The 24,720-nt window shown below is 41.0% G+C and overlaps 1 protein-coding gene across 14 annotated transcripts in view; it reads right to left on the reverse strand.

The window, feature by feature from the left end:
• LOC141774031 (neurexin-1a) overlaps positions 1 to 24,720 on the reverse strand; it is a 287,328-nt gene that overhangs the window by 166,702 nt on the left and 95,906 nt on the right. For 10 of the 14 annotated variants that reach the window (XM_074646328.1, XM_074646327.1, XM_074646318.1 and 7 more), the window contains 4 exons: positions 16,369 to 16,670; positions 12,685 to 12,708; positions 11,437 to 11,598; positions 5,943 to 6,384 (listed from right to left, as the gene is read on the reverse strand). In XM_074646328.1, the coding sequence (XP_074502429.1) occupies positions 5,943 to 6,384; positions 11,437 to 11,598; positions 12,685 to 12,708; positions 16,369 to 16,670 (930 nt within the window). The remainder of the gene's footprint in view (positions 1 to 5,942; positions 6,385 to 11,436; positions 11,599 to 12,684; positions 12,709 to 16,368; positions 16,671 to 24,720) is intronic. The other 4 variants (XM_074646319.1, XM_074646321.1, XM_074646320.1 and 1 more) reach the window with 1 other exon arrangement.

Genomic DNA, 24,720 nt, shown 5'->3' on the forward strand with positions numbered 1-24,720 from the left:
AAAAACAAACATCATAGCCATCTTTTTGAACTTGATTAACGGACTGCAGGCTGTTTTTTTTTCCACCCTGTCTCTCCTTCTGTTTGCCTCTCCGACACATAAACCTGCAATGAGAGTTTGTGTGTTTCCCCACCATGATTTATCGCTCTCATTCAGGTTTAATTCTCGATCTGGAGCACGGTAAACAACAGCGGACATGACTGGACTGTAAAGCTGTGGAAAGGAAGGCCTTACTGTGGGACTCAGACCGGGTGATTAATTTGTATATGGATCTGTTACTCTCCGTGCAGGAGCCATTGTGGATCTTTAATTAATGGTGGCTGCCTCTACTGCCCGCATCCTCGTCCAGTAATCTATACGCCGTGCTGCTGAGGATCCGCACAGGCCACTGCCTGGGGAGAGTGGTGGAGAAATAGTAGGGGCTAAGGATGCTCAAAAAATAGAATTGCCATAAAGTCATAATTTGCATTTTGAGTGGCAGATGCATGCCATGGCAGATATGAAGGAGCTATTAGCTGATTGCCTCGGGCTAAACGGCAGAGTCCTAACTGCTTGTATGTGGGAGAAGAGCGCAGCTTTCAAGTTACTTTTCGAGTCAAAGTGTTTATGCTGGGAAACAAGCCCTGAGCCACACATGCATTTTCAGCAGGCACATTTTAGAGACACATTAGACATTAAATGGGGCCTTTCACTTTTTATTACAGCTACCATTAGCATGCATGAATGCACATATCACAATTAATTATAAAATAAATATAATATATTATAAATATCTGTGCTTTCATTGAAAACAGAATTTTTTTTTTGATCTGTTAAATCTTAAGAAAGACACAAAAAAAATGAAATCCCTATATAAGCTAATAATGATCTTGGTTATGCATTTTCTTTATAGCCAAGGTGAGCCAGCCTTCTTGCCAAAGTGCTTGAGAGAGACAGCTAAGGACCTAGTGCACAATGATTAACCTGGTCCCACTAACATGTTCCAGCTCTTTTCTCAGGGTCCTGGCCCCCGGCATCTGTTCCAGCACTTTCCTGCCGCCACCCACTGCCCCTGCTCTCTCCAGCCACAGCTGTTGTGACTTCCAAGCTTTGCACACTTGGCAACGGCCACCCGTCACGCAGCCAGAACAGCTCCCTTCAGGTTATCGCTAACGAGCTCAGTACATCAAACTCATTAGCGAGGAAACTTTTCTCGGTGTATAGAGCAGGTGCCCGGCTGGAGAATGAGCATCAGTGTGGTCAGCGTGAACCGTGGTGGAAATATCTCCACAAGTCAGATTTCAGTAAGCTGTAGTACAGAATATCTTAACATTACTTTGTGAATTATACATTTACAAAGTCAATACTTAAGGAGTCATCATCTAATGGCTTCTTTAAATCCCACGGTATTGATACTTAAGTCTTATTACAGTCGTAAACAGCAAACAAGCATGCCGTAAGTCTACAGTAAGCATGTCTGTCTAAATTGATAGTAGGTGGGAGACGAGAGAAGGATGTCAGCATCTTTCAGGCATCTGCTCACTTGTCACAGTCGTCTAAAGAAATGTGTAAACACAGTCAAGCTATGTTAAGTCAGAAGGCACTATACAATCCCATGGGGACGTGTGCCATCACCAGGCTAGCAACATGGGAAACATATTGCACATACAGCAACAGACATTGCCTATGTTTGGAACAGCATTCATAGCCGAGAGGGGTAAGGGGATGTGTCTCTGCGAACGCTACCGAGCATAAAAGAGGAGGAGATGGATACAGAACAAGATGGGAACATGGAGATAAAGATGTCTGGAGAGAAGATGAGGGAGGGGTATATGATGACAGATAAGAAAAGCAGATGAGGGAACAGCAGCAGCAGCAAATGATATCTTGTGAAGCAAGTACAGGATGTACAGTTTAGGGGGGGGTTGATCAAAATGATGATGCGGGCAATAAATGAGGATGGACGATGATGACGGAGATCAGCATTCCAGCTAACTTTAAAACCCCTTTGACCACATTTCTGTCTCCCCCCTCTCTTTCTTTCTCCTACGGCCTGAGCCGTAAGTGGTACTCCATCATCAAACCTGAAGGCATGGGTCCAAAAGGACAGCTCAGATCTCTCTCGCACTTTCTGCATCAGCAGCCAGGCTCAACTTGGCATGATGTCCCCTAACCCCACTCACACATCCCCAAAACATGTTAGACAGGGGATTACTACAATCCAGTTAGGGCGATACGGCCAAATCTCTCTATGTGATTGGATTCTCTGTAGAGAGAGAGGAGCTTGTGAGTGGGCTGTGGGGATGCGTTGTCTATGTGTGTGCACATGTGTGCATGTGCGGCTGTACGCGTGTGCATGTTTGTGTGTGAAGTGTGCACGCCCTGGCAGGAAGTGGGGCTTCAACCGAGCAATGTCCGTGTAATGCCTCTGATGAGTGACCCAGGGCACTCCCCGGCCCAGAAGCCCTCACTTAAAAGCAGAGTGTCTCTTAGCGTCTCTAATGCATTGAGGTTAGAAGATGCTGTCTGAGAGTGAGAGTCCATTTACAGGGTTTTGCTTCCTGCAGGAAGAGGCGGCTAAACTAAATAGGGCAGGGATCATTATACGCCATTGTCGCGGGGGGCTGCAGGAAGTGTTGCACATGGAGGACACCCGGCTGCAGATGATTATGTCGAGGCTGTTGAGTTGCACTTTTGTTTTGAGTGATGCGCTTGGTGGTGTGTATTAATAAAACATCTGACACACAGAGCGTAGCATATGTTTCGTGACTCACGCTCTCAGGGGACTGGTGAATTATTTTCTTATGTTTTAAAATTACCTTAATTCTATTAATTATTAAAAAGGAGAACAAAAGGGCGCTGGGGTGTATAATAGCCGACACGAGCCAAGCTAGCGTTATGTCGTATGTAGGAGGGACGGGACTATTAAAGCTGAATAATATGTTGACAGGGATTGATTATGTTCATTCAGGCTCTCATAAAAGGTAACAAATTGGCTACGGCACGACACGCACTTCTATCAAAACATGTCTTTACACTTTCTAAAGTCTATGTCCACAAAAGAACTATTTCTTTATTTCACTAAGCTCTGAATCAGCTCGGTTTTTACCCAAATATCAATATGTAGCAATAACTCAAAAAATAAATATAACAATCTGCATTTAGAAAGCTGTTATGAAAGTTTTTATATCACTCGATTTGCACAAATCTGCTATAATTTAATGCACCATTAAAATTACATGTTTCCTGTGGGAATGGAAATCACATAAGGCCTTTTCAGTACAAAAGGAACTGCATAAATTCTATTTGAGGTGCCATGCACACATCATTACACACTGCAAACAATAGTGCTTTGTGCAGCTCATGGAAAACTCGAGATGCAAGATTTTTAGATTTAGGAGGACTGCATACTTGCATAATTTAATGGGCTTTAATTCAAAAGGGTGAGCAAAGATAAAACAGTGCTGGTAAATTTGAAACTTTAAAAGAGTGTGTGAGTACACTGTGGGACACTAACCATTTTGTTAGTCTCCTCACATGGGAAGTCATCATATTACAGAGACCCTTTTATGTCCCCTTTACACTCACAGTATGCAAGTGTTGACGCCTTAGACTTGAGCAAAGGAAGAAAAGTTATTCTGAAATGTCATTAGTGCACAGCTCAGCACAGCGCTGTGCAGTAACTGTCTCAGTCTTGGGAGAGACCACCTCCTGTTTCCATGGAAACATAGGCAGGGTAGACAGAGAGAGCAGCGAGGAGAGCGAGCACCACTAACAAAAAAAAAAAGATCTTCGATAGCTTTTGTGTATGTGCGTGTGTGTCTGTGTGTGTGTGTGTTCGTGGGTGGATGATGGGAAGTTACTCGACAGATAATGAACGCAATCTAATTTAGACAGTGTTTCTTATCGTTTGGTCTAACGTAACTAAATGTTGTAGATTTATGTTATTTGAGAAGTCACCCGCAGCTTTTTCTCCCACGCTTATGGGAATCTAAGCCACTCAGTACTGTAATATTACTGTAAATGACTGTATATCGGAGCAGATGTTTTTTTATTTAAGAAACCCTTCAATTATTTATGCTTGCAAATAGCTCTTCTAACATTGTATACAGCTCAATTTAGACCACAGCCCGGTATTGCTTTGGGGGTAATGAAACAGTTAATCTAATTTCCACCTCTTGAGATGGAGTGGAAAACATGGTCAAGGGGTATATCTAATTTGCAGCATGACATTGCAAGGCCTTGGCTCTAAGCACACACTAACAAATTGCTGCTTAGATAAGCAAATCAACAGGGACCAGAGCGGAGCAACCCGGGGCTCAGAGGACACAACGGGAGAGGGGGCAAAGTTATTTTGTGGCAAATATGGAATTACGACATACGACACATACAGTAGGTATAAGCATCTTAAGTTACTGCCATCAAATCCTTTTTTTTTTTATTAAATGGTTGGAACCGTTTACAACAAGCATCCAGTGCAAATAAATATCTAATTTTCAGTGCAGATGTATCAGCCTTGGCATGATAATGGATATTTTCTTTCACAGAAAAGTTTACTGTGACCCTGCAGTGGTATTTTTGTTGCGGCTAAATAATTAATCTAGATGGTGCACAGCAGAGCTCGTACTCTAGGTCCCTGCTGAATGTTGTATTGTATGTACGAGTCTATGATAGTCTTTCAGAGTACAGATAAGTTCATGATCATTCGTACAAACATGCAAACATTCATGTATGCAGTGGCCCTGAGGGCTTCACATGCTGCAACGGAAGTAAACAAATGCAAATAGCCAAAAGACAATCGGAAAACATCTTTGTCCAATTTGACAGCACATATGCAGCATAACAGAACACGCTGCAAATTCAACTATTAGAGGGATAGTTTGGGTGTTTTGAAGTTGGGTTTTATGAGGTACTTGTCCATAGTAGGTGTATTACTTACAGTAGATGACAGTCGGCACGCCCCCAGTTTGGAGAAACAGACAGGATTACCGACTCCGGAGCAAAGCAATATAATTCTGTGGACGGGGCGGGCAGCAAAATGTATTTTAGCCACCTAAAAAAAATCATTTAAGTGTACACTATATTTAGAATATTTTCATCACTGTATCATGCCGCACTTTCCTTCTCCTTTCCGACGGGGAACTGAACTGAAAGTGAAATTTATGCTATCTATGCTCTTTTCAAAGCCAGCAGGCTCAAATGACAAAGACAGTATAGATACGTTTCAATTTCAGTTCAGTTCGCTGTCGGAAAATATTCTAAATATAGTGTACACTTAATCGGATTTAGGTGAAACTTTCTTTTAGGTGGCTAAAACATGTTTGGCTGCCTTCCCCGTCCACAGCACTGTATTGCTTTGCTTCGGTGCTGGTACTCCTGTCTGCTTCAAGTCAAGTCAATTTTATTTATATAGCCCAAAATCACAAATATACAAATTTGCCTTTGGGGGCTTTACAATCTGTAGAGGATATGACACCCTCTGTCCTTTACAGTGTGACCCTTTCATCGGATAGAGAAAAAGTCCCCCACAAAAAAAAACTTTTAACAGGGAAAAAAGAAAAAATGGAAGAAACCTCAGGAAGAGCAACAGAGGAGGGATCCCTCTTCCAGGACGGACAGGCATTCAATAGATGTTACGTGTACAGAGTAACAATGACAGCTTTTCGATGCTGGGGGCACACTGACCGTCATCTACTGTAAGTAATACACCTATAGGACCTCATACGACCCCACTCCAAAACACCCAAACTATCCCTTTAAGTGTATAGCATATATCTGCATTTATAGCATATTTCGTTAATCTGCATGTGTGTCAAATTATATTTCTCAACATTTTTGTTATTTTGTCTATTTCCATGTGTAAGTTCCCATTTGTTGGGCTCTCAGGGCCACCACAGACGGAGCAGCAAGAGCTCACAATTTCCTAAAGATCGTATATGTTAATTAATTGCCAGGAAAGTTACCTGATCTGCCGTCTCGCTGGAAGTCCACGTGGTACCACTCGCCGTCATTGACTTTCTTATTGACTGCCCTTGTCTTTGTGGTGCCTGAGCCCATGTCCAGCAGCAGGTACAGATGGCCATCCAGCATCTCAATGGCAAAGAAGTCCACCTTGAGAGTGTGGGGGTTCTTGGAGTCCTTCGGCTGCTGCTTGGGCTTGCCGTGGCTGAAGAGGAGCAGGCCGTTGGGCTCTGTAGTGCGGAAGTCAAAGGAGATGGAGCCCGTCTTCTTAGCGTTCCACTTGTTGAGGATGATAAAAGACTCTGGCGTCTCGAACGTGATGGGATCCAGAGTGGCTACATTCTCGCACTTGAAGGCCACGGTGCCGTGGACCTTCATCTTGGGATCACCCTGCTTGGCCATCCTGGACAGTTCAAGTCTCACATCGTTGTTTTTGTACACAACCTGAATCGGGAGTAGAGGAAGAAAGTCAATTAAAAAATAAATGAGCTGGATGTTTAAAACAGCAGTTGTCCATGTGACATTTCACCCCCTCAGGATGGTGTCATGTGCAGGGTCAAGCCTCGGCCATCTTTGTCACACTGCACCTATGCGTGAGAAACTGTGTTTACGTGGCACCAAATGTCGCTCACATCACCCCCGCTCTCTTCGCTCCCCCGCTTGAAGCCTTCACAACACATGCATAGTGTACTCCGTCTGGGTGAAGCGTAAACAGTCGAGACATCTATTTTGACTTTTTAGCTTCAGTGTCAACTAAAGGAAGAGACAGCCTGAATTTAAAAAGGCGATGGTGATAATGGTCGGAGAAAATGATTCCATCAGGTAGCACCTCCTGGGATTGTGTGTGAAAAGTGTGATGGAGAGTGATAAATCTAAACTGCTGCCTTGATTGCAGGTGTGGAGTAAAATGCTGATTAAGGCCCCTGTCGCAGCCTGTGATTAGAATAAAAGTGGGCAGATGATGGATATGCCTCTCTAAAGCAAATTAAAAAGGACTGCATGAGCGTACACATTGCAACATTCAGTATACTGTGCATAATTTAGAAAATTGTTGAAATACAAAAAATCAACTGTACATATGTTCATATCAATAGCAGTTTATATCGTCAGACACTGTAAACCAGACATGGTTTGGCATCAGCGTGCTCAACTACATGAAGTGTATTAGTCCTGTGACCTTTGAGAAGTGCAGAAATGACAGACAGTAGCAGCCAATTACACAAAAATTAACCGTAATGTCATTAAAATGCCAATTAACTAAGGATGAGAATCATTATCATATAGTACAGAGAAAGTATCAACTGACCAATTTGCCAACTTGATTGTTTAATTAGTTTGTTTCACTAATCAACTCCATTTGTGTATGAAACTCATCTATAATCTGTTTCATAGTTACATAAAGGCAGCATAATATGCATATTAAATTCTGCTCTAAACACTGTAGAAGGCTTGTGAAGTAAATCTTCTATAACACTGATCAAAACATATCTCTAAAAAACAAAGAAGTAGCTATAATGTGTGTGCGGGGGAGCGCTGTATGCCGCACTGTGTGGGAATCAAACAGGAGTGCGGCTGTAATTGGCAGCAGTCTTGCAAAAAAACTTAGAGACGGCCGTAACTTTGTCATTATCCAATCTCGGTAATGAACGAGTATCTTGAATAAAGTGCAGCTGTAATACCAAGAATCCCTCTGTCTAGTTATGTCTAATTTCCATATGAGAAACTAATTAACATTTTGGTGAATGTCAAAACGTTTTCATTAAAACATCAGTGTGGTCACGATATTTCAAAATTGCTTCACCACGAAAAAAACACACTCGCGCATATTTGAAGTGTTTTAATATAATGTGTCAATCAGTTTGCAAAGAAAAATATTATAAAGACAACTAAGACTTTAAACACAGAGCTGTCGATAGCATGCCAGGCAGACTAGCCCCAGGGGGTGCGAGCAGAGTCAATGATCTCTTCCACGCTGCCCTAGCACTACTAATTGGTGGATAAGGTTATCAAGTAACGGACAGCCCTCATTATGGTTAGCATGCATAGGTATTTACATAACAAAAACAGTTCCAATGTTAAACCTATATTGTTTTACACGGGACAAATCAAATGAGTTACAGCTGTGGAAAACACTGTCCATGTTCTTTATTTGTTGTCATGCTAAGCGTTCACCTGAAAACAGGGACGCCTCCGATGGGATTGCATTTGCATGGAGCATTATGTTTATCACCGAGTCACATCTACTGTAGCTAACTGTTCAGGTAGATGGAGCTCATGGCGGTGCATCAGAATTAGGTAAGCTCAGGCAAGCTCAGGCTTAGTTTCTTATAAATGCTTTGTGACTGACTGTATCAGACTGCATTTAACTGCACAGGGGGGGGGGAAAGAGGAAATGGCAGGCTTTCATTCCTACGTCTTTATCTTCCTTCTTTGAAAAATGTCTGAAACAGAGCCAAATTGAATGTTTTAAATATTTAGAAATAGAATAGGAATAAAAAAAAAAAAAAGGTAATTTGACTAGATTCTCCTGACGCAAGAAAGAAGTAAAGGAATAAAAGGCGATATCTCTGCCTGCTGCTGCTGGACCTTAGTTATGTAGACTAAAGGTGCAACAGACACAGCCTATAAACCCGAATCAATTCTTTATAGTCAAGACAAAGGGCACCTTTCAGAGTCAAAGGCGCTTTGGTCTGAGCTACAACTGGTGCTGCGGTAGTGGTGCTGCACTAATTTGTCATCAAGCTCGGGCTGTGACAACTGAGCAATTACTGCACCACCGTTTGTTTTGCCATCAGAACCAACAGGCAGGCGTGGCAACTCAGACTGGAATCTGCACACGAATGCTGCGACAAGCCACGACGACAAACGCCATCAATCAGGGCCCACGGCACACGCTGGTAAACCAACTCTCATATGTTATCATGACGTGCACAGAAGATGACCTGAGACGGGGCATCTGCATAATGCAACAGGCTGGATGAGAGCTTGTCAATACAATAAAAATATCAGATTTAACAAATTAAAAAGCCAAGTAAATTAAAATATGGACTTAACAGCGAATGGGCTAAGTGTCTTTTTAAAAAAAATGTGGTATTGACATCTGCATTGTCTAGTAAAACTAAATAATAAATGATCTTAGGAGCAATTGAAAGAGGGGAAATGCTGTATGTCTTACATCTCCAAGGAACAATTACAGCTATGCGTCATATTTTTCCGTTTTTGAGCAATCCAATTCATTGATCTCAGGATAATGAGACTGTGGTTAGGCTGACCAAGAGCAGTGAGGGCACCGATCCCAATCCCTATGTCGCCACATCTACAGCACCTTAGAGACTTGTAGTTAGCTAATATACTCTCCTTCTAAACCACACCTTTAATGAGCTATACATGACGTGTGGACATGCGGTCCACGCCCTGCTTGCTCATTAAACAGAGTTGCCTCAAACCTCTCTGAGACGTTCTCCGAGGACGACAGCCTGCGCTTGAGGTGAGAGACAAAATGTAGGACACCACGGCAGCAAGAGAAGGTAGAACAACCAGACGAAGGGAATGGGGAGACCGCTTTTGAAATGAAAAGATAAATGGATGGATCATTTTGCAGTACGTTGGAGATTTGCTTGTTAGATATATTTGTATATCCCGGGTGGCTCCTGAAGTAAATGCTTTAGGTCAAAATCCCTATTAACCAGCAACAATAACAAATGCTACTGTATAGCTTAAAGTGAAAAGGTATAAATTATATGTAGGAGGAGAAATTACCTCTTCCTCTCTTGCTTCTCAGGATAAAGTGTAGACTATATACAGACTCCTAGAATACTAGAACATAGTGTATGAGTAATGGGACGAGTGACAAGTTCTATACTGTCAGTAAGTCACAAGCCTGATTCAAAGGGCCCATTACGCCATGGATCATCAGAGAGACAAAATGTGCTGAATTTAACACATCACCTGACAGCATATATGTCAAATGTGTGCTGCTGTGTGCTGTTTTTTTTTCAAGGTGAGGGTTAACACATTTGTAGCACAAAGTTAAGGGGAGACACTCCAGGTGTATAGGGTAAAAAATGTAACTAATAGATATCACCATGAAACTTCCCTAGTTGATTACTGACATTAAGACAATTATTTTTTTGTATAACAAGTTTTCTGAAAATCTATGTTTAAATATGCAAAAGAGATATTGACTTATTTGATCTTATCAAATTTGTGCTAATTTGCATACATTTCAAGAGCAGAAATCTGAATATTTGATAAAGCCAAAATTCTTGTTTCATTTTGTTGACATATTAGAGTCAAAGGTTTTCACAGAGGGGTTTTTGGATATCTTTTTTTTCACCACTCTATAAACAAGAAAAATACTGTCAACAGCCATAAATCAAATCCATTTTCACCATGTTTTTAGGAATAAAATGTTGTGTAAATCAGGCTATGAATGATATTATGAACAAACCCCTCTGTAAAAACCTTCAGAATATAGTGAAACCAGAAAGTTTGGTGCATGTAAGTGCTACTTAAGTGGAGATTTCTGGTTCATAGTATGAGAAAAAAAACTAATTTTGAGAAAACGGCCTTTAGGCAAGATATGTATTGTAAAATTCCACACATTTTGAAGACACTACAGGTGAATAGGCTAAAAAAAAAAAAAAACTAATAGATACCATCAAGAATCTTCCCCAGTTGATTGCTTACATTAAGACAATTATTTTTTTGTATTTCAAGTTTTCTGAAATGTTATGTTTAAATATGCAAATGAGGCATTATCTAACGCTAACTTTACTTGAATTTAGGAGAAATCTTCAGACGTTAATAGACAAAGTGTAGTAAAAGAAAAAATTCGGATTTGTTCAAAGCAAAACAGCCCAAAATCATGCATGAAAAACAATGTTTTTGCCTGTAGTGTCTTGCCTTCAATTTGTGTAAATAGACACACTACTACAACACCAAACATAATTGTCATTAGGTAAGTCATTAGTAAAGTGGTTTGAGATAATATCAGTCTGGTAACTGTGGACTGCACATTCCCCAGTGGAAGAATAGTGAGGTGTTAAAGTGTGTCAGTTGGCTGACTGCTCATGAAAATTCAACTGGCTGATCTCAGGATCACTGCTCCTCTTTGAAGTGCACCTGACGGAGCTGGATGAAGCCCGTGGTAAATTCCACTCCAAGACAGTTCATGTGCGGCTGTGTGGTACACCAGACACCTCGAAGTGTACACGTGTGTGTGTGTGTGTGTGTGTGTGTGTGTGTGTGTGTGTGTGTGTGTGTGTGTATGCACGTATGTATAACTTCACGATTGCACTGAGGGGGCGGTAGAGGCAAAAAAAAGTTTGTGTTAAGAGTATGTGAGGGAATGAGGAGAAATAAACTAAAGCAAAGTGTAAAGGATGAGACAGGGTCAGTGTGTGGGTGGAATGGCCTGTTTTGGAGTCCTGAGGTGAAGCCAGTCATATCCTGCACACCCACCAGCCTCAGAGTGCACACAGAAGAGGTGTTTACCTCCTTGAGGCAGCCCATGAAGTTGTTGCTAACCGGAGATCCAGGCAGGTCAGCTGTGCTAGGACTCCCTCCAACATAGAAAAAGTCGTCAGAGCCTAGCATGGTGTAGTCTTCTTGTGTATATCCCGTGGTGGTCAGAATCCCATCCACGGATATTGTTACCTAGACAACAAAGCACAGGGAAAGGACACGCTATACTCAGACAGCCTATGCACTGCAATGTTATTGCCTTTCCTTCTTGCTATCTATGATAGACTTCCCTATGATTTTAAACCCATTTTCATGTCTGTTTTCATTGTCTTTTTTCTTGTTTTTTTGGTATTATTTTGTCCAGTTTGATTAGTTGGAAGACTGCAAGCCTTCAAAGGAATGCTGTTCTAGTTAGTGTTAGTAAAGTGCCCATACTACAGTGTTAGTATTGCCCCTACTGCAACTTAAAAGTACTTTAGCAGACACAAAAATGGTGTTAGTAGAATGTTATCTAGGTTAGTTAAACTGTTAATTCCATATTAGTACGTCCAGCAGTTCTACAAAAGAAATCAGAAAGTGCTACAAGGTTAGAGAGGGAGCACATGCTATGAGAAGCACAATCACCTTTTAGTATACGACAATGACTGAGGGTATTAAAGAGAAAAAATAGCATGCATGCATTTGTCTTTTCTTTTTGATTACAAGCATACAAAAAGAAAACTCTTGACAAGGATACTGGGAAACAGTATTTTGACACTTGCCAGTGTCAGACGCATGCAAAAGCTTATGGACGACTGCGAAACCACAAAGAGAAAGAAGAACGCACCAGAGAAGCACCAACGACAAACACAGCTCAACTGTCACATTCATGTTGACAAATGGGCAGTGTGACATTTGCAACACGGAGTCAAAGAAGTGCATGCCATGCAAAGTGAATGGGGATACGACTGGCTGAGGCAAAGAGCATCAGGCCAGCCAGACAGGAGAGGGTCCTCATTATTAACCACAGCTTGATGCAAAAGGCTCGAAATGATGCTCCTAAAAAGGTGGATCAAACAGAATTGGACAGGAAACAAGTGAAATAAAGAGGGTGAAACCAATGAATGAACCAAGAACTTAAAAAGGATTTGAAAAGTAAGCAGAAGAGTACCAACCGCAATTTCCCTTTTTTGGTAAATGACGTCTACAGTAAAAAAAAAAGAAAGAAAAGAAACACACGGCAAACCCAAACTAAGAAACAATTAGAATGATATCTACCGAACAATGTAGTTTGTTTACCATAGCGTGTCCAATGCCTGAGTGCTTTGTGGAAAAGGGGGGAGAAAGGAAATTAAAAACTGTGAACAGAATAACGATTGTTACTCAAATAATATATGATGGTCAATACTGTTAGTACATTGTTAAAACGGCAAAAACCCATACTGGTTAGTAGAATGACACATTCCATGAATGATGTTAGTTTGTTTCCAAAGCATGTTAGTAACATAGAGAAAAAAGGGCAAAATAAGTTTAACAAGAAAAAAGCAGACTAAGGAAATAACAATAATGCTCCACAGGAGGTGCCAGAGCTCGACCAGCGACTCCCTATGGTTCCTGTTCTGTAGGTGACCAGACCGTTGAGTAGCAGAAAAAACTCCCTTACCCAAGTCCTGACAAAAGTTTATGACTGACAGACATCAAATGGTTCATAAGAAAGAATGCCTAAAGCACATCAGTTGACCCTCTTTTACAAAGTCCCAAGTTCAAGACCATTTTTAAGCTTTGTTTCTTTTATCGGTACTAGTATTTGCGTTCTTTTGTACTTGGTTTTAGGCTGGAGACCAATCCAGTGTACCAGACTTTCCGGCGCTCACACAATACTGTACCTCCGTTTGGTCTTATTGATGAACTTTAGGATCACTTTACTGCAATGAGACAAAGCAAAGAAGACCCTGACACAGAATGAGGAGGATGGCAATTTGGATTCCCCCAAAGAGCATGCACTCAATATGCTTGGTTTTCTTTTACAATTTGAATGCAGTGAATGTTCACGCTGGCCGAATCCTTAGGTTTGCCAATAATCAATTTGCTGATTATGCAAAAGAAGCAGCTTTGGTTCTGAGGTGAAGACAAACGTTTTCCCACCAAATGAGCAAGAACAAATCTAGATATGTTGTCTTAATGATGTGTTTGTAAAGCTTTGTGTTACTGTCTTTATCAAATCAAATCGTCTAGGTCAAAATAATCTGTTCGATATTGTAGGGTAAATAGAAAAATATGTGTCGTTCTATTTCACTCAGGCTAAACAGTCTGACGAGTTCTTCATGCTTGTTAGGCAAATTTGAATAGCTAAAATTTTTGAAGGCCATAGTCCAAGTAAGGCCATTTAAAACATCTTTGAATCCACTTATGAACCTAACCCTAACCTAATTCTGTCACTCAGATCAATGATGGCAATCAGACCTGTCTGCCTTGTTCTGTTACTATCACTCCCATTGACAAACCCCCATTTCTGGATGGTTGTGTAGGTAGTGCAGTGTCTCTGTGCCTCAACCTCTGAGTCAGCACCAGCCAGTGACTAAACACTAGACTGATTGACTGGGAGCTGCTACTGAAAGTCTCAGTGGAGACTCTAGAGTCTCAGAGTCTCTTTTGGCTACTTCCTGGTCCACGAGAAGACCAGGGATATGAAACCCCTCTTGGATTTACACCTGCTAAATCCATGCATAGTGCAAATCTTTGCTGGTTTTCTTCCACCTAGGTAATGCTGGGGGTTAGTCCCTGAAGGGGGAATTGTATTCATATCATTCAGTTAAGCCAGCACAGGAAGAGGAGTTCCTGCTGCCCCAGTAAACAGGTGCTGTACCTAGAAGTGGAGCTGAATTCACAAACAGCGATTGTGGACATGATACAGTAAATGTTACAGGGTCACACGTCACCGGCCTAGCTGTTATGAAACACACGAGAGAGACCTGTAGCTTGTGCACCTGGGGTTGGATCCGAAATGCCACTTTGCAGGTTGGACTCCTCCTGTGGCCAATCAGGCCCTGGAGTACTGGAGGAAACCCCATGTCCTGTTGTAATAGACCCCTTGGGGCAGAGTGAGTCATAACACACCAACCTACTGTAAATGGAAGCCGTGATCAGGATCTTGTTATAGTTGTGGCAGCTTTTAGACAGCAGGGTTGTGAAGTTCCAACCAACAACTCAGCGGTGGCTTACATCAATGGACATTGGGGAGTGGGTTGTTATTGTTGAAAGCCACTAAGAACACGTTGATGTGTGGCCTCAGCAAGCCTTTGGATCGGGCATTTTCTTCAACAGACTGGCACTGTTGTCGTCCAAGGGTGGTCTGCATCCTGACACCATTTAGTACTGTATACAGTTTTTCCCCACTGTCTTTTTCAGAGTCGGATGAGGGGGGTGGGGGGAGGGAATTGCTATTGTTGCTATTGTATTGTTCGTGCACAATGCCATAGGCATTTTACACTGTATAAATTAGCCTTGTGGCTAGCAAACTTCCCCTAAATCATAGCTTTTCAACTCTTATTTTGTTTAAGTCAATGCATTTCCCAACAGAACACTACGGTTGAACTTCAGCCTGCCGAAACAGAGCAGTTAATACTGGTAGCGAGAGCAACAAGTTAGTGGACTGCCGAGTGTTCGAATGCCGTCCCAAGTCCTCCCCTCGGTGAAACATAGAGGTCAAACGAGAGGAGAGGGGAGAGACACTAGTGTGACAATAAGACACTGAGCTGAAATGAAACAATTGCTCATAAATTAGGTAAATAACATACTTTGTTTCTTTCAGGGGGGACAGGGGGTCCCGTTGGCCAAAAGGCAATGAAAGTGACAATACTGGTATATGTCGCTCTTGTACTAACCAGTAGTAGTTAATCTGTTTAAAAGGCAACAAACATTCACATACCTCTGTAGCTTTTATCTTGGGAGGGCAATCTGTTCTTACGGGTGGATGAGTTTGCACTTGCGCTACAGCCAAGGGCTCTGCTTTACACCTTTTCTTCATTCCATCTGATTCATCTGTTCTCATTGAGAATCAGACCAGTCCCCCATTTTTGAGCAGCGTTGGCACCATTAGTGGGAGGTCTTGAATGGACCATCCTGTGGTGTTTTCTCAATGTAAGTAGCACATGCTGCTGAATTGGGATTTCTTAAGAAGTCTAATTCGCCAGAAATCTCGTGCTGTCTAACAAGGTCACGCTGTCACAATATAGTGTTTTAAGAGTTAATAATGCAGTGAGTCGCCGAGGCCATGTACTGGAGGAGAGCCCATTAGAGCTTATGGATCCCGTTAGAGGGTTTCGCCTGTGCTCATAAAACATTGATTTCAAAGAGTGACCCTAGATTTAGTTACGCTTACATAATGTTTATACTTTAGCTGAAACGTTTTTAAATGCTTTTCTCTTATCTCACAAAATAATCCCTCAACAGTGATGTCATCCTTAATAGAAATGAGTGCTCAATAATTGTACTAACATCTAAACAAGCACTGACAAACTCAAATTGCGGTCAAATGTTTGTGCAACTGAAAAACAAACCATTTACCTAAAATATTTTGTTGGTACGGACTATTCCCACATGAGTTCAGTCATATTTAAATGTCACTTAAATACTGAAAACTAGGAAAATTGTAGTTGCTTTTAAGGGTAAATAAGTCATAGTAATACACCATATATTAAATTAAAGAAGATGGAACATTTCATTTGTTGTCAAACATCTGAATGAGCCTGAATGCTTGTCTTTCTGTTCTCCCTCAAACTGTAACTCAATAGAGGTCTTAATTCATTTGAGATCTAGATGTCCCTGCTCACTTGTGGTTCGGTTTTATCTCCACCATGATTCAATTTAGCAATCTAATTACAATGTCTGGAAAAAAAATAATATATTGTATGATGGTAATGACTTAAGTGCATTTGTTTTGATTCATTTACTGAGTCTCTGCATCACCCTCTGTACTGTTACCTGACGTAGATTCCTTGTTACTTTGACATCATGCCAATCATTGTCATTAAATTTCCCATTGACTGGCTCCACAAGAGCTTCAAAGGCTCCAGACCCCAAATTAATGACGAGTGAGACAGCCCCATTTTTCAGTGCCAGGTTGACGTAATCAGCTGATTTGCCCGTGTGCAGCATCAGTCCGTTCCTCTGTAGGGTTTTGAATGACAACGTGATTTCATCACTGCTGCTTTGAATCGGGTTCAAGGACAAGTCGTAGCAGAAGAACTCGGATCCTTTGAAGGTGGCGACATACTCTTCTTTTCCTGCGGAGACACAGAAAGAGAAATGTGTTGCATTAATATCGCGGCCTCTTGGGGTGCCTGTTGGGGAGCTGTCAGAAAAAATGAGAAAGAATGTCTCAGAAATGCTGGATTAATAATAAACACGCTGAAATTGGAGAGAGATGGCAAGTTAGGATGTGATGGAAGGTGCTTACTAGCTTTCAATGAACAGCTAGTACATACCTTAGCCAGAGAACACAGGTGTTTAGAGAGAAGCACTGCATTATTATATGATACTGTATGTGCTACTTTCAATACATTTGTACAGTAATTAAATGTACAGTGCTTCTATATAATTGATATTTTGGACTTCAAATGTCACACTAATAAGAGGTCTACTTGGTACACAATGATGATGTACTCCTTCAAAGCTTTCTCATAAAAATACATATTACAGTCCTGATTTTCCAAAATTTACTTAGTGACGTGTACCGTTTCTTTTTTCTCATGCTACTGCATCTTTGTGATTAAGATTGGGAGCTACAACTGGAGCTGCAACAATTAATATTAACTATTTTGATAATCTAGTAATTCGTTTGAGTATTTTTTTTAAGAAAAAAAGTCAAAATTCTCTGATTTCAGCTTCTTAAATGTGAATATTTTCTGATTTATTCACTCCTTTATGACAGTAAACTGAATATATTTGAGTTGTGGACACAACAAGACGTTTGAGGACACCATCTTGGGCTTTGGGAAACACTGATTGACATTTTTTACCATTTAATTCACCAATTTATCGAGAAAATAATCGACAGATCAATCGACAATGAAACAAATTGTTTGTTGCAGCCCTTCTATAAGCACTCACCGATACATCAACAGAGCTACAGCTGCCCTACATAGCAATCACGAACATGCACGTACAATGTTCACACACCATATGCCCATGTTTGTACCGTGTTATGAGAACTAATTTACACCAGCCTCATGAGAAGACTGGAGAATAGTAAACATCATGTCAGCCCATCTGATCCAACACTACACGCAACAATTAGGCATGCATGCATAAAACAATATTATATGAAAGCACCCTACAAGTATATTACACAAAATCATATCTTGCTGCATGTTTAAATCAATTATATGATGTGGATTATCACACTCCTCCTCAGCAAGCTGCACAGAGACATACACACACACATTTCAAACTGGAGCACTGAAATTCAAACAATTAAAGCGAAACAATATCAGTAATAGAAAACAATGTAAAGGCTAAACAAAAACTGACATATTGTTTTACCTTTGCACAGATCAAATGGAGTGCAGCAGTCAGATATCTGTTCATTACTTGCTGAAGTGATATATGTACTAGCTAATGAGGGGATTCACTTGTGTTAATGTTGCCTTGGTGTTGACAAAATATCATGAAATCTGATCTATGTGAGAAATAAATAAGCTTCGAGGAGAAAGTCAAACCACACAGACTTTAATGTTATATCTCCAAGTGCTGAACACATTTGAATATGGACTCCTGTGACTTGGTGGATATGTGGGCAACAGTTTGAATTTATGTATATTTCTTAAATCAATATCAATACCTTTAGGCTTCTACAAATCAATATCTGCAGTATAACGGTTCATTAGTTTAGTTTGTGTCCAGTTTCCTGACCAGAAAACAACTGTTCAAGCAGAAATGATTCCTGTGACAGCTTCATATGGACTCCTCCCACCCATTAGAGACACCCAATTAGCTCAGCTACATATGTTTCTCAAGCAGGTCAACACTCATCAGACATCCTCAGATATGACAGCGGCTTGACAAAGCAAAAAATAACCTTGAGAAAAAACCTTTAACACTGTTATTGTGAGATAAAAAAGAAAGCGGCGCTGAGTGTCAGAGGGTGATGCATGTGAACACCCATTAGAAAGCGTTTAAAAAGAGGTTTAGACAGATAACAAGCCATTAAAGCCACTAGCAGAAAATAAACCACCAAAACACAAATGGACCAAAGCATTCAATTATCATAAATGGGGAGCGCTACACATTTATATATGCTGCTTGCCAAACAAGCACGGACACACATTCAAAACACACACACACACTCGCACATGCTTCGAGTAGCATCCAGGCGTGGATACAACAACACAGCAACTAAAAGGGGTTGCTGTCCACAACGATTTGTCACCTCATTGATTCCCCCTTAAAGGCACTATAGTGCACCTCTGGGAAAACTGCAAGGGGCCGTAATTGAAGTTGGCTGGATCTCACCACTCTTTGGTCATTCCTTCAATGCCTGAGCCCCCTATCAGTGAAAATGAGAGACCTCTACCCTCTTCACTAAATCCACCCATCCCCGCTCCGCAAGCTGTGACCACATAACAAATAGAGCCACTAGTTTAGGGTCATTCTCATCTCTGTCTCTCTCTCTCTCTCTACACACATTGCCATGCCTGCACTTCAGTTAATTCCCCTAACCAATGGACAATGAATTGTGTGTGTACAACAGGGGTGCTGTTAAGAATTTACAACACTTGGGGCTCAGCCCAGAGACAGTTTCAGGGCGAGGGGCATACATCTCCTTAGAGAATCATATTTCCATTCAAACGCTGGCAGTCTGGTGCACGCTGATGTCAACATCTGTAGGTCTAAATGAAGCAGAACTATGTGATAATCTGTCTGCACTCAGCTGCGGTATATTTAAAAAATAACATGTGTTCAATCACTTCTTAAATGTTATGCCTCTATCATTGTAACCACCTAAAAGAACTGAGGGGAATGAATGGGGGAGGACTTTTCTAATAACTAACTAACTAACTAACTAACTGATATGTTAAAGACATAAAAGACTAAATGAAATTGACTCTGGCATAGCCTGACTTGTCAAGCTTTGGCTTTTTTGGAGCTATTTCTCCATAAAGCTGTCAGCCAAGTCAAGTGTCAGGCCAAGATAGCACTCAAACTTCCATCTGGCCACTAATGGTAGTCGGCTCACAAGCACACAGCTGGCTCCTTTTAGCTGTCTTTTCATATTTGGATAACAAGCCCACTCTCTTATGAAAACTGTATTCCTTATTTTTGGGAAAAGTGCTGGGGAGGAGATATAGTCTGCATTTGAGCTGGTGTAGTATCTTCTGTCTTTACCGTCCATCTTTTTAAGCCTAGACCCAAATAAAAGTGTTTTTAACCGCTAGGGGATATATAATTCATAATAAACAATACAACAATGAGCCAAACAATGGACCTTGCTCCGTCAAATCCATTGTTCTCAATTTAGACGGTAGAGGCATGCAAGCGTTCCCAAGCACTTATTTTTTGGGGCACGACGGCTGCGCCCCAAGATAAAAATAATTAAACTTTTGGAACCCTGCAGCACGCACCGTACGTCATGTGACGAGGAACAACCAATCACAGCCGACAGATATATTTTCTTTCTTCCGTAAATATCAGTCCACGGTAAATATATGGAGAAGTTAATAATTTTAACACAGGGTTACACAGAGCTTTACCATCTGTCCCACAGACTATTTTACTTGCTTCACCCTTTCCGTCCAAGGAGGTCACAACACACGGTTGAAAGGTGAGCCAAACTAACAAAGAGAAATCAAGCAGTAAAGGTGCTCTAAGGGATTTACGGTGCTGGAAATCCATTGATCTTTGTTTTGACTTTAGTCAGTGATGCTTCCAGCTAAATTACCACAACTTCATCATCATCGTCATAGCAACACACAGTTTTCGGTTGCTTTGTAACGCGACAGGAGCGCAACCTCCGACGCACAGCGGCACGGCTGGCGTTTTCCACACGTTTTTTAGACGCGGCATGTTTATGGCCCAAAAACCTCCAGTATAGGGTTAAACTTTGAAGATCTCTTTCTCACTACCTTTAAAATCAAAGTCCAGTATTCACTGGTGCTTTCCAGAGGGAAGAAATCTGGGTCTCTTTCTAAATGTTTGATTTTCTCTAATGTTACATTCATCAATATTGCATATGAACAATGGGTGAAGTGACTATGCGTAATGTAAGAGGTGTTGCTCCTGGTGATGAACCCACCAAGAGGCACCCTTCTGATCTGAAGATACTTCTTTATTTGTTTCATTTATTTTAAATGAGCTTCAGTAACGTAACCTTGTCCAAAGTAATCTTAAAGGATAACTACACCCTCAAATTCTGCTAGAACCCTCTCTCTCTCTCAGCATATCTAAAACAATGCAACAGTGGAGGGAGGGGTGACAGCAGCTGAAAATAATATATATCAAATTACATCAAATACTGCTTCATGCTTTGACTTTAATGTCATGTATACTGTTAAGTATGTACGTTCATCTTCTCAAATCAGAAATGGCAGTGACTGGCAGCACCGCCACCAAATAAAACAGACGAACGCAGACAGCTTGGCTGGTTTGCACGATGACGTGAAGCTCAACGCACACATGCCAGATTTTAAAGCAGGATCATGTTAAATACTGACTACTAAATCTAACATACCCCTACCCCCTTGAGGAGTAAGCACATTCTGAAAGTAAAATCTGACAATTTTGACAATTATCCCCTTTACATATGCTTAAAAGGGATAATGACTTCCACCTGAATTCACCTCATTAGACTGCTATATGCAAAGAGTGTCGGGAATATTTTGTGCATTCAGTGTGTAATTTGTGAGCCTTGAAATGAAGGCCAGACTAATGAATCTGGTGAGAGGTATGCACACCTGTGCATCTCTTTCAGATCACAGCAGACATAGCAACCCGCAGTGTTAACATTGAGCATGTGTCACTCCGATCGTATCATTTTCCTGCAAGAAAAAAAAAGCTTGATCTTGAAGCAGACTACTGTTTTGTCATTGTGTTCTCCTGGGCATTTTGGGCATGTCCCACTTGTCTCTCTGGGCTGTCCTATGGTCTACGGTCAATCAAACTACAGCAAGCTGCCGGCACCTTAATGCCCTTGAGTCATGACACCGAATGTGAACATGGATAAGAGCCAGCTCCTTTAGTCTGTTTTTCAGAGAACAGAGGACAGAAACAGACATGAACAGAGTGAAAGTGTAGCTCCCAGGGAAAGGCCATAAATAGACACTCACAGGTAAAAACTTGTCACAGACTGTTGTTCTGAGACATTCAACCCCTTTTTCAACAAAAACAGAATATGGGTGTCTTCTCTAGCTTCTAGATCTCTTGCAAAATTAAAATAATTCCTGCCCATTAAAGATTAGGAGACTCGGGTAACCAATCACTTTTCAGTCGTTGGCCCTTAATAGTGGTATAGTGTGCCACTAACAAATAGATCTTCCCCCTCAACTGATACCTTTAAAACATGCCTAAAGACCCGACGATTTTCTTTAGCCTGTTAATTATCATCATAAAGAGATGTCTGACAAACACTGGGTTTTATTTGTTTGCATTTTATTTTGTTGTTTGTGCAATACTGATGTGCTCTGATTTTATCTACGCTTAATTCATTTACTTATATTATCTTATTTGTGTCTGTTTTTGTTTAATCATTCCTGTGTTTTATCTAATCTATTTGTAAAACACTAAATGTGCTCTATAAATAAACTTGACCAACAACCAATTTACACCAAGATAATCACAAGTCGTAAAATGTACCATTAGCAGAAGACTATTTTAAAAAGGGGTTTCTTTTCTTAGAATCATAAGAGATATACAGGTATAATAACCGTAATAAATATAACTGTGACACTCTGATTTCCCCATAATCTCTTTGGCATTTAGGATTTGTCCTCTGCCATATAAATAATTGTTAATCAATAGCATGTAATTGTTAGTGCCATTCAGGAACCTCATTCTCTATCACATTACATCGGTGGTTGTGGTGCAGAACTAACTACCCATATTGATGGAAGTAATACAATTATTCGCAACTCAAATTGAATTAGTGTCACACAGAGTCAGAGCGGCATGTTGCTGCACGAAGCTACGACAAACACCTAGGTATACCTCGCTGCAAAAAAAATACAAGAGGCAGCATAAGCGTTCATTTAACCCTCAGTTAACAGAAGCTGAGTATGCAGATACAAATCGCTCATTTGTTATGAAGCACCGAGGGGCCACGAGCAGGAGCATATGTACAACAGAGCCAGCATGTGACCGAGCGACCAGGAGGCTCCTCATCAGTCACTTTGCTCTGACACTAATCTGGCATCTGCTACTGTATGGGTGCTTTTTTAAATTAGCTTGCACCCAGGGGAGCACGCTGCCTGTCAACATCAAATCACGACACAAGAGTCTGAAACAGACCTGGCGGGATAAATGAACGTCAGGGGTAGCTTTGATTTTAATTGGTGTTATTCAAATCGGTGACATTTTCGACCTGATGATGTAAGTAACACATTTGTCAAAAAACGCCGGGACAAACTAAAGGTCAAATGATGGAAAAATTATCTTCATTTATCAGTTCAAATTGAATCATAGTATTGTTGTACATGTGTTTTAAGCAGCTCAAACTGTTTAACGCATAGACCCTTTTACAGTTTGCAAACAATGATGACGTAGGTAGGTGTACGCCCATATTTTGGCAACGGAAGTACGGCGGAGTACAATAGCTTGTCAAGCTATGCAAGGGCATTAACCAGCAAAGATTGCAAATGCAACCTAAATAAATTGGCATTCCAGATCTGTGTGCTATCAGTGAGAGGGTAGAAGACATTAGCAAGTGGCTCAATATTCAGTGGCCAGATATATACATGTATTTGGTGGAGAAAATGTGTAACGTTACACCAGTGAGAAATTAGGAGCATACATGTCCCTATGATTACAACTATATTAACTGTGGTCATGTACAAAACGACAAATACCATGACATGGACTAAGTTTTGAGTTTATTAAGTTTTAAAATGGGCTTTACAAACACAGGCATTTTTTATTCTGTTCTCAGTCCAGTGGTAGTCAACACATTTAATAGTTTGCAGCCATAGACACCGAGTGACCGTGTTAAAGCAGCAGTGTGTAGAAATGGAGCAAATATGATTTAAAAAAGTTATTTTTATAAAACAGTCACTATATCCTGACAGTAGTGCATGAGACAGGTAATCTGAAAAAAATAATGTGCCTCTGTGTCCTCCGGTGCTGCTAATGGCATCGATAAGATTTCACAGACCGTAGGAAAACAACCAATTAGAGCCGAGCTGGAGACTGCCGTCCAGCTGCCGTCTCTGATAAAGCTGTCAATCACTCGCGAACCCCGATCAAACGGTCAAACTAGGCAGCGCTGATCAAATATGAATCAATATTCTGTTACTGTAATGCTTATTTCTCTCCTCAAATGTTTTCAGAAACATCTTGTAGTGTACTGTTTAGCTGTAAAATGAGAACGTTTGTGACCCGGCAGCTATGTTGAGATCATTTGAGGAAATATCAAGCACCGCCCACCAGCCAGAGCACAGCCAATAGGAACGCTCTCTCTCTGAAATGACCTGTGATTGGCCAAAGTCTCCCATCACGGGCTCATTTTTTAAAGCCTGAAAACAGAGCCATAAGGAGGTGCGAAGTATAGTTTTCTCTCAGAACACTTGAATTACAATATGCTGAAAGGTTATTATGGAATTTTTGCCCAATGATGCCAAAAACATTCTGCCTACTGCAGCTTTAACAGCCGAATGCGTTGTGGTTGCACGTAGTGACGGCTGTTGAAAAGACGAACGGAACATGTAGGTGTCCTCGTAAAAGCCCACAATCAATTTTTAATACACACTCATCTGTGTTTATTATCTACACCAACCATTTACTTTCTATGAGCAACCACGGACGCATTCTGCTGAAAGTCACCAGTTAACACAGCAACTCGTTAAACGGAAAAAACCCTGTTCCTCTGAAACAACCGGAATCCTGTCGGAATTCTGTAGAACTTGAGTCTTCTGTTGGAACATCGATAATGACAACCACGCAACAACCAGATATCTTGATGCTGGTAACAGTTTTAATACAATGTTTAAAGCGTTCTAACTCATCTGGGTGGCTGGGGAAAAAGGCCACTTCCATTGCCAACATGCACACGCATATGTATGATGACGTCAGCTGTAAAAGGGTCTATACTGCATTTAAAACAAATCAGTTAATATCATTACTTTCAAAAAT

This window comes from Sebastes fasciatus, chromosome 9 (assembly GCF_043250625.1).
Source record: "Sebastes fasciatus isolate fSebFas1 chromosome 9, fSebFas1.pri, whole genome shotgun sequence".
NCBI classification, from domain to species: Eukaryota; Metazoa; Chordata; class Actinopteri; order Perciformes; family Sebastidae; genus Sebastes; species Sebastes fasciatus.